Source organism: Haplochromis burtoni, unplaced genomic scaffold, assembly GCF_018398535.1.
Source record: "Haplochromis burtoni strain Fernald_Lab_line unplaced genomic scaffold, NCSU_Asbu1 Contig_810, whole genome shotgun sequence".
NCBI classification, from domain to species: domain Eukaryota; kingdom Metazoa; phylum Chordata; class Actinopteri; order Cichliformes; family Cichlidae; genus Haplochromis; species Haplochromis burtoni.
In genome coordinates this window covers 40,763-51,863 of record NW_024583171.1, presented here as the reverse complement: position 1 = coordinate 51,863, position 11,101 = coordinate 40,763, and the positions used below count along the sequence as shown (strand labels likewise).

The window sequence follows — 11,101 nt, the reverse complement described above, 5'->3', positions numbered from 1 at the left end:
ACCATAGCAATGCTTGCTTGTGACTGGTATTGACTAGGGGTCACTGCCGAACGGATGCGACCGGGGGACACCATAGTGACTGGTATTGACTGGGGGTCACTACCGAACAGATGTGACCGGAGGATACTGTAGAGACTGGTATTGACTGAGGGTCACTACCGAACATATGCAACCAGGGAACACTGTAGTGACTGGTACTGACTGGGGATCACTACCAAACGGATGCGACCGGGGGACACTGTAATGACTGGTATTGACTGGGGGGCTCTACTGAACGGATGCAGCTGGGGGACAGTGTGAAGGAAATGGTCGAGGAAATCTCTCCCCAAGAGTGTGCTATCAAACCCAGCATTGGCCCTACAATGCCAGACCACGTTTTCCAGTTGATCGCTCTACCCTTTAACATCCAGACTTTATAATCATAGTTATCATCAACCACAGACAACCCTTAATTGCAGAAAAGAGAATGCTTTTTATTAATAAATCTAGAAACATCTTTCTTACATCACCCTTTTAATAGAATACTGTTCCCAGTATGATAGGAAATGTTACATTTATGAATTGATAATAATAGCTTTCATCATCATTCATAAGAGCCTAAAAATGATTCAAATGAAGCTTTTGAATACCAGTACATGATGTTGGAGAAATGGTAATACATTTATCCAGGATGAAAGTAAATACTCAAGACTGAATATTGAATACAGCACAACTGTATGGTCCTTACCATATTACTTTTAATGAACAATTCATTTATTATTTAGAGACTTCTGTTATAGTGACCCTGACATTTAAAGCAAGTCTACAATGTCATAGTGAGTTAGAGGAAGCCGTTTGTGATGGAGACAAATTGTTGAGATGGCAGGAAGCCAATAGAAATTGAGATAGTGAGCAGTTGAGCAGCTGGAGTGCACTTGTCAGCACAACAGTGTGATAGCAACTGTGTAAGCAAATTTGTGACTTTGCTCTATTTTATTTATGGGGAATCTGAAATTGATCTTTTTATTTAACATGTTTAAAAGCTGTTTAGTATGATTTCATTTATGTGTTGCTTATAACAGAACAATCAAAAAATTACACAAGTCAGCCAGCAGTTTCTGGCCATGCTACCCTAGACACGCTGAATAAATTAGCCCTAGGCTGCCTTTCATGGGCAGCTTGTCAGATGAGGCAGATTACAGACTGATAGCACAGATCATGGCAAGGACACATGAGAGACTGACCATATATCTGTCTTGTACTTTGCACTGAGCATTAAAGTGGGGTGATGCTGTAAGCAGGGAGAAATTTTACATCCAAAAAATGTATCCATGTATCCATGCATACATTATATAGCGCAGAATACATGCTGCTTTTTCTGTTTGTTTGGGGGTACTTAAGAGCAGAGCCCTCCCCCACAAGGATGTGTGGTCTTTTCCTTTGCATCCCAATGAGAAGTTATTTTGGTTGGCCCTTGGTTGATTAGAGGCCTAATGGTAACCAAAGAAGCATGAAATTACTTTTTTTTCAGTGCAGGCATACACACAAGCACACTCACATGCTCATACACATGCAGACCAACTGAAGTGGAACGCTACCACAGAATACTGATGCTCACCTTTCCCACTTTAACCTAATATTACCCAAATACTTTATTCCATTTCCAAGGAAATGGAGAAAGACAGTAGATGGGCAAACATTCCAAAATTCAATCAGAAATAAAGAAAAAGTTGAAAAATATTATGAATAATTGTAAAATTATTGTATAATTTATCAAATTGACTACAGCTCTGATTGACGTTTAACTGTTCATGGCAACTGATTTCTTAGTCACCAAAAAAAAACAACAAAAAAAAAAACAAAACTAGACTAACTAGCTAATATAGGAGATTACGAGACACTCAGATATCAAGTTAATCTTACATTTTATACTACAAGCAGACAATGAAGAAAAAAACTAAACTGTGGTTAAATAGGACACATTAACATCCAAAAAGTGTGATGCAGTGTATGAGTGATGCACGTTGTGCATAACGGATTTGTAGTGTTTCTGAACATGGCTGAATAACATATCAACAGTTTACCATCATTTACCATGAGTGGGCATCAATTAAAATGATAGCAATTAGATAAAAAGAGCCCCAATATGTGTAGTGTTTTATGTCCACTTTAAAGTAGTAATGCAATCGCAACACAAATCCTGGTTATCTATTTCTATAAGGGGATTCCAATTAATATTTGCATGTTGTGTTTACATTACAGTTAATAGATGATGTGTTTGTCATTTGACCCATTTTATTGGTAAGACATCAATTAGGGTTCTACTGTTTTAGTGACTCTTTTAAGTCCTTTGATTATTTGTTTGAAATAAAATTTTGACATTGCCATTTTCAATTTTTGTCAAACAGTTCATATTATAGTCATCAGTTGTTGATCATAAAATAATATGTGTGTGATGGCGAATTGTACAAGACAACAATATTAAAACTCTGATGGGAAAAATTCACATGTAAAGCTAAATCTCTTATGACAGTGTTTGGGAAGTTACGAACTTTCATTTTTGCCCTTCCTCATAGCAAAGATGGATTATAACGTCAAATATAATTGTTCAAATAAACAGGATTTTCTTTGATTGACATTTGGGGTTATGACCATTTGAAAGTTGAAAGTATAGCTTTGCCATCTGTTGGTTTTAACCAGGGTCTAATAGGAAGTAATAGTAGCAGGCAACAAAGTGACAGTGTGCAATCTTTCTGTTGAAGAAGCAGCTTCTCACACATAGGTTTTCTTTGCTCTAAGTCATCCTGGGAAGTGTAAAAACTTGTTGCAATGTGTAGATAGTGTCCATATGCAGTAATTCAAAAACAAATGACATGAATCCATTCCATAGAGGATCTTCTGGATCAACAAGTCAGTGGTTTATTTGACCGATGAATCTTTCTATGTCACATTTATGATTGTCTGGTTTTTGCTTTGAAAAGAAGGAAATGTACCTGTCTATACTGCTTAGTTTTTGTGAATAAGAACAAATTTACTTTCCTTTTACAAAGCACTAACCTTATCACCCTTTTTGTACACTCAGAAAATAAGTGTCAATATGCTATTGGATTTTAGGCTGCATAAATAACTGTGCAAAATAAAACTTGACACTGGCTCTGCATTTGTCACATTTATCATTATCAGATCATGAGATCCCTAACCCTAACCCTGAGAAAAATGTGTTCTCACATCCTATGCCCACACATCCTTAAGTGTTATAAATATGTCTGGTTTTTTTTTTAGTTCAGTTTTATCTAGTGTGTGATAGATGTGATATGTTGTGTGACATAGGCAAGGCAAGGCAAGGCAAGTTTATTTGTATAGCACAATTCAACAACAAGGTGATTCAAAGTGCTTTACAGAGACATTAGAAACAAGGACAAATAAAAAGCATGATTTAAAATTGATTAAAACAAGCAAATAAACTAACTAACTAATTAACAAACAAACAAACAAACAAAACAGTATATAAAATCAAAACAGAAAATCAGTAGTTAAATGTAAGTTTTGAAATTTAAGCTATATATATAGCACAGAGATCCTTCTGTAGTCGTTATTTAAGCCAGTTTGTTTTCTAATGTGCTCATGTAGTTCATATTATAGTTAACATTTTTAAAGGAAATCCAACATTAAATTATCTATAAACTGTGTTCTAGCATATGTTGGTCTAAGAGAGTGTTCGAAATTTCTGATTTGAGCAGCTATTACCAACAAATCAGAAGTCAGGAACATGTACAGTATATTTGTACAGGTCAAATAGTTTCCATGTGGTGTCTGTCAAACATGTGAGGCTATAATTTTACATTAACTATTTCCTGTTTTCTGGCCTCTGCAGGAGGAACCTGACCAAGCTGTCTCTGATCTTCAGTCATATGCTGGCAGAAATCAAGGCAATCTTCCCTGGAGGACAATTCCAAGGAGACACGTTCAGGATTACCAAAGCTGATGCTGCTGACTTCTGGAGGAGATTTTTTGGTGAAAAGTAAGTGTCACCTCAGTATTATTTTTGTTGTTGTTTGTTTGTTTTTTGATAGATGTGTATGTTATTCACTTGTCCAAATTGGACATGCACACAAATAGTTGGGAATGACATATTCCATTAAATAATCAACACCATCACTTTTAACGTGTAATGGTAAATAGTAGTAAAACACCACTACAAATGTACCAAGCCTATTCTAGAGCTGGCTAGCTAAAAGTTTGTCAAATTCCACACTGGTGCTAAATTTCAAGTTCAAGTTCAAGTTCAAATTTTATTTGCCACATGCAGTGGCATGTTGCCCTGCAGTGAAATGAACCCTCCCCCCGACCTTACACACACAACACAGACATCACATGGGGATACAAGTCAGAGAACGGTTGCATTACAGAAAAAAAACACTGAAATGTACACTACAATGGGAAAGTACAAGAGGAAAAAAGAGACCTCTACTCATGCTGGGCTATAGGAGGACAGCATGAGAACAGGAAACAAAAAAACTCCTCTGCACAGAAAGCACATAAATGTCCACAGTACAACATTATAGAGCACGTGACCAGCAACAGGGTTGGGTAGGGGATGAGGAGTAATCCCAGGCAACACAGCAGCCATCCTGCCACTGCACCGTCTCTCCAGTGCGGGCCCAGACCCGCCTCGTGTTCCCAGGAGGCAACAAGCATCGAAGGCATTGGAAGGGGGATGAGTGAGTGCTCATCAGTGTAAGTGTATGTGTGTGCGTGTCCATAGTTCAGCTGAGACAGTGTCCTTCGCCCTACCAGGCTAAGTAAACAGTCTACCAGCCAACCCAGGTGGCCTTATAATGGGAAGGAACAGTCAAAACACAGTCGTTATCAGGGAGTTTTTGTTCGGCTCCAGCCTTAAGCCCACAGCTAGCGCCGAGGGGATATCCGCATTATCATGTTGATGTTGTTGATTTTTCTTTTATGCGAACAACTCATGAGAATTTTAAAGCTGTTCTTTAACACTCCAACACTGGTCTCTCACTCTCCCGTTGGAGAGCCGCGAGCTTCTTCATGATGTTGTCAAACTTGCTCTCCGTGGTCTTGTCATTCTTGTGCTCAGAGAGCCGATTCTGAGAACTCACGACTTCAGTGAGCTGCTCCACGATGTAATCCAACTTTCGCTCAGAGGTGTTATTCTGAGGGAACTTCTCCTTGATGTAATCCAATATACGCTCAGAGGTGTTATTCTGAGTATTCACGGCAGCCGTAAGCTTCTCCAAGGTCTTAACCATGCTGCACTCAGTGAGCCCATTCTGAGAAGTCGCGCCTCGTCCCATCGTTTCAATCCCAGCGGGCAGCCTTGGGGGGGTTTGAACAGCCGGTTCCTTCTTAATTCTCCGATAAGCCAGGGCCAAGCCAGCTCCGATCAGCAAGAACCCTGTTATCATGGTTCCGAATAGGTAGATATCTTCAGCGTCCTCGATCGACAGTCCCGCAGGCACACTATCCTCCACCTTTCTGCCACCCGTCCATCGTGTATCCGGCAGGGAAAGTCCCTCCAGGGCACTCGGGCTCTCCCGAGCCCAGACTTCTCGTTGAGAAAAGGGTGTCAATAGCATTCAGAGACCAGTTGATCAAATCCATAATTCTCTTTTAGGTTTTAGAGAACGACATGTGAGAGACTGTTCCAGGGAAAGTAATACACACGAGACAAGACAAGGACACAAGAGGCTAAGCAGGGAAGATAAGGGGAAGGAGGAGAGGAGAAAAGTGCAACTGCCTTCACCGAGAGCCAAATGAGAAAGAGTAATTTAGCAGTATTTTTCATTAAGCATATAATTTCAGATCATAACCATTTTCCATTCATACTGACAAAAGTCTGCAGTAGGGTAATGGTTACTTCCTTGTGAAGCAGTTTCTAATTCTTTTCAGTTTTATCAGGAGGACATTTTTGGCTAGTATTTTCCATGATTTTACAAATGTCTTAAAAGAATATGTTTTGCTCATATACCTTCCTCATAAAAAAGAGCTAAATCTCTTGGATGTTTTTTTTATTTGCATAAAAAATGCAAAATTTATTTTGTGATATTCTTGGAATTTTGAGAATATTAGAAGATCCTGTTCCTATCATTTCAATACATTACACAATATATGTAATTCAGTATAATAGTGAATTAAAGTGTTTGTTATGAAAAATGTCATGTTAAAAAAAATCCACTTGTGTAGAGAGATATAAATTGCTACTGGATGCACTATCACTGCTTTATTTTGATTCTGTAAAACCTCATAATTATCTCTAAGACAATGTGTTTTTTTCAATGTAGTTGAATTATCTCTGCTCATCCTACACTGTGTTCAGAGCCACCTTAGAAACTAAGTATAGTATAATCTGTTAGATTATTAGATTGTTGCAAACCGAAGCTGAGGTATAGCCCTTTAATCAGTCAAAGGGTCACACTTGTTACCCATCCTGAGAGAAGATTGAGATGTCAGGACTTGGCTTGAGGCTAACTGCACATAATGTCTTTCAGATGAATTTACTGTTTATATTGTAAGGAAGCTGATGCTGATGCTCACTATAAATAAACATTCATAAATTTAAGCAGAAAACATCACTATGGCCGCTATTAGCCAAATTAGCCAACTGTGTCAGATAGGAAGCTGTTGGAGGTATATGAAATGGTGGTGGTCAGAGGGCCCGGTGGCGCCAGTGTCCGGCAGCTGTGTGCTTAGGGTTATTATTCTGTTGAAGATAAACCTTTGCCACATTTCAAAAGCCAGAGCACTTTGAAGGAGGCCGTCATCAAGGATGTCTCTGTAGATTGCTGCTGTCATTTTTTCCTCAACCCTGACTAATCTCCCAGTTCTGCTGCTGATGCTGGCACCACGATGCTTCACTGTAGGGATGGTAAATCTTTGTTTAAGAGAGACCTGTCATGAGGAATGATTTCCGTCTGGCTGCAGGCTTGATCGGTGAAGTGCTGCAGAAATGATACTCCTTCTATCCCAACTTGCTCAGACTGGCCAAGTAGCTAACAGTCCCGGTGTTTCAAAATCTTCCTATTATGGATGATGGCGGTCACTGTGCTGATTGGGATCTTCAGTGCTGCAGACATTTTTCTATACCCCCACCCCAAGTTCTGTGACTTGATACAATCCTGTCTTGAAAATCTACAGACAATTCCTCTGACCTTTCGTGCACTGTCATCAAAGGGACCTTATATAGACAGGTGTGTGTCAGGGTGCAACTGAGCTCAGTTTTCGGTGTCATGCAAGAATTACACTTCTGAATTTTAAGCAAACTTTTTCCACTTTGTTGTTATTGGATATTGTATGTAGAATTTTGAGTTGAAAAATTAATTTACATTTACATTTTACAATAAGGCTGTAACATAACACATTATGGAGGAAGCAAAGCACTGTGAATACTTTTCTCTTCCTCTGGGATTAATGGTACAGTCCAAATTACGGTTACAGTTGTGTCATTTTAAAAATGCGATGTAAAAAGGATGACTTAAAAAAGAAAAAAAACAAATACATTAAACATTGGGCACCAAATTCTGTAAATTTTCAAAATGCCCGAAATGCCAGTTTTGTGTGGATTTTTTTTATCCACAGTTTTGTTTTTTTTTTTACCCTAATAGAAGATAGTGTTTAAGGCAATAGCTTCACATTTTCACAGATACACTGTTGGATATTTTTCAGAAAATGAAATTTAAACTGTGAATCATATATTTTGTTTTAATATGTTAAAATGATATGTTATGAATTAATTAAATTCACATATATGGTAAAGGGACTGATTCTTATATAGCGCTTTTCTACTCTCCCGGAGTACTCAAAGCACTGTATATAACATGCCATATTCACCAATCTCACAAGCACTTTCTTTATACATAGTGCTTTCTAACTACAGTCATACATTCATACGCTGACAGATGCATCAGAAAGTAACTTGGGGTTAGTATCTTGCCCAAGGATACTTTACATGCAGCCTGGAGGAGCCAGGGATCGAACCACCAACCTTCCGATCAGTAGGGTACCTGCTCTACCTCCTGAGCTACAGCCACCCCCTTGTGATTTGGTGTATATTGTATTATGTATACAATATACAATAGCAATTATGTATGTATTAACACTAAATCACAAGAGTTCTGTTACAGGGCTTTATAATCTAAGGTAGAGACCCTGAAGTAATAGAGAGAGAAAGCCCCCCACAATTAAACGTCCCTCTATGAGCAAGCACTTGACGACAGTGGGGAGGAAATACTGCCTTTTATCAGAAAGAAATCTCTGGCAGTACTATAAGGTCTTGAAGATAAAATCAGTCCTGGTTATTCAATGCATTGTATGTGAGGAGAAGGATTTTAAATTAAATTCTGAATCTAACAGGGAGCCAATGAAGGGAATGCTCTCTCTTTTGCTGCAGCATGTTGGATCAATGGACAGCTTTTCAGGGAGTTTTTAGGACAAGCCTAGTCCAGCTGAGAAGTAATAAATGCAAAAACTAGTTTTTCAGCTCTATGACAGGATGTTTCTAATTTTAGAGATACTTTACAAATACATGAGCAGTCCTGAACTGGACATGTGTGTGCTCAATAAACTGGCAAATTACAGCAGGATTTTCCTATCCTCGGTCAGAAGGCACAGGTGACTTATATGATGAAAGAGAGGGTCCACAGCAATGATAATTAGGGTTCCTTTAATCCAAAACATCTCCAGAAGTGAATTCGTGTGAGTATATGTATGTGTGTGTGGTTCTGTAAAATAACAGAAATTACAATTAGCAAACAATTAAAGTCAACCAAACTGGTCTAAATAATACAGAAAGGGTTGAACAGAAAGTCTAATTCGAAAATGACTAAACCCCACCCCCTGGTGGACACAAATGGGCTGCTGCACAGGGATAGACTCCATCTTTACTTTGGGCAGCTCAGTTCACAAGGGTAGCGCCATTTTGGTCAAATCAGCGTGAATATACAGTGTCTCGTGGCTACACAAACCGCTGGAAAACTCTATAAAAGCATCACACAATGTACATAGGCAAGTATGATAAGTTACAACCATAGAACAAACAAATACAAGGCACTTACTTATCATTCACGCACACGCACGACACATGTTCAGTACAACAGCCCAGCTCCACCAGCGCTATCACGGTGAACCAGCGCAAACACAAACAAAGGATGGGAGGAATGTACCATCTTAGCAGTGGTTAGAGGGGGTCCGTGGAACAGTCTATATACACAAATCACAGGGGTTTTATACAGCCGCACCCTAATGTGTATAGCACATTAGTAAACATTAAAAAACCCATGTGAATATAACTAAGGACGTTCAGCTGACAGTTCAGGTAACGTGATAAGTTTTGACACAGGCCGTTGGTATTTATGTTCCCCAATGGCGACTTCAGCTACTCGCACCTGTCCATCCGGGCTGGGAAATACCTGTGTTACCTGTCCTACGGGCCAGGAAGCCCGTGGGAGCTGATAGTCCACCACCATGACAGTCTGTCCCACTTTCAAAGGTGGAGTAGTCTGGTTCCACTTCTGGCGAGGCTGCAGTCCAGGCAGGTAGCGCTGAATGAACTGAGTCCAGAACTGGTCCGCTATGACTTGGCTGTGACGCCATTTTCGCCTTCCAAGTTCTTCTCTGGTGCCATAAACTGCCTGAGGAAGGGAAGCATCGCGCCGCCCCATGAGCAACATATTTGGCGTGATCGGGTCAACATCTGCAATATCCGAGGAAACGTATCCCAGTGGCTTGGAATTAAGTATGCCCTCTACTTCAATAAGAACAGTAAGCAACAAATCCTCTGGCACCGCTTGACCTTTGAGAGCAACTTGAAGTGCAGATTTGACTGAACGGATCTCCCGTTCCCAGGCTCCCCCAAAATGTGGAGCATGCGGAGGGTTGAAGTGGAAAGTGATGCTCTGTTCACTGAGCTTCTCCTGCAGTCGTGGCTCCATCACTTTGAATGCCTCCTGCAGCTCTCTGTCTCCTCCTCTGAAATTGGTGCCCTGATCACTCAGTATTTCAAAAGGTTTTCCTCTTCAAGCAATAAATCTGCGCAGAGCCATGAGAAAGGAGTCAGTGTCCATACCAGTGAGAAGGTCGAGGTGAATGCAGCGGGTCGTAAGGCATTTAAATATAATTCCCCACCGTTTCTCTTGTCTCCTACCTATCTTTATAGTGAAAGGGCCAAAACAGTCAATTCCTGTGGACTAGAATGGCGTCTGATTTAATCGCAAGCGGGTAGCAGGGAGATAAGACATCTTCGGTGAAACAGGCTTGGCTCTCCACTTCTTACACTCAAAACAGCGATACTGATGCTTCCTTATGGCCTGTCCGCCTCTTAAAATCCAATACCTGCGTCTCAATTCGGCAGAGACACGTTCTGGGCCAGGATGCAGGAGACGTGTATCATAGTCTTTGATGATGAGCTGAGTAGTAGGATGGTCTGGTGACAACACGATAGGATGCAGAGTGTCAACATCCATCTGCTCTGCTCGCCGGAGACGTCCACCTACTCGTATGAGGCCAAGCTGACTGTCATATTCGGGAGAAAGGTTGCTCAGTCTGCTGTCTTTGTACACCTCTTTCCCAGATTTAAGTGTGTGTACTTCAACAGGGAAGCTATCTTGTTGTGCCTGTTTGAGAATTTGAACTTCTGTCTCTAGTCGTTGTGCCGCTGACATAGTCGTTGTGCCGCTGATAGCCGCCCCGTGAGAAGACAGGTAGGTGGCCTGCACCAAATCAGCCCAGGTGTTGTATGCAGGATCAGACTGTGCCAAATCTGTAGTGACATAGGCACAGAAAGCTGATTTCTTTAACTCAGTATTATCTTCAGTGTCTGTACTCACAGTAGGTCGTGCTGGCCACTGCTCAGATGCTTGTTTCAGGAAGGGGGGCCCATCCATCCACTGGCTAGGTTTTGACAGCTCACGTAATGGTTTTCCCCGGGTGATGTCATCTGCTGGGTTCAAAGCTGAGGGGACATACCTCCAGCTGGCGGCCTCAGTCAGCTCCTGTATTTTGGCAATACGAGTACCTACAAACACTTTATAGTGGCAGGACTCGGACTGGATCCAGTTCAACACAGTGGTAGAATCGGTCCATAAAGTAGTCTCACTAATGGGCA

At 40.6% G+C, this 11,101-nt stretch overlaps 2 protein-coding genes across 3 annotated transcripts in view; one reads left to right on the top strand and one right to left on the bottom strand.

Annotated features, from left to right (window-relative positions):
* The window catches only part of LOC102306619 (E3 ubiquitin-protein ligase CBL-B-B), a 14,037-nt gene extending 9,690 nt beyond the window's left edge, over nt 1-4,347 (top strand). For both annotated transcript variants that reach the window (XM_005951312.3, XM_042215743.1), the window contains exon 4: nt 3,854-4,347. In XM_005951312.3, coding sequence (XP_005951374.3) covers nt 3,854-4,004 — 151 coding nt within the window. In that variant the 3' untranslated portion in view covers nt 4,005-4,347. The remainder of the gene's footprint in view (nt 1-3,853) is intronic.
* A 4,940-nt stretch (nt 4,348-9,287) lies between these two features.
* LOC121812775 overlaps nt 9,288-11,101 on the bottom strand; it is a 33,567-nt gene continuing 31,753 nt past the window's right edge. Inside the window, exons 2-4 of the mRNA XM_042215744.1 lie at nt 10,907-11,101; nt 10,330-10,756; nt 9,288-9,966 (exon numbers count right to left, since the gene is read on the bottom strand). Of these exons, the coding sequence (XP_042071678.1) occupies nt 9,288-9,966; nt 10,330-10,756; nt 10,907-11,101 (1,301 nt within the window). The remainder of the gene's footprint in view (nt 9,967-10,329; nt 10,757-10,906) is intronic.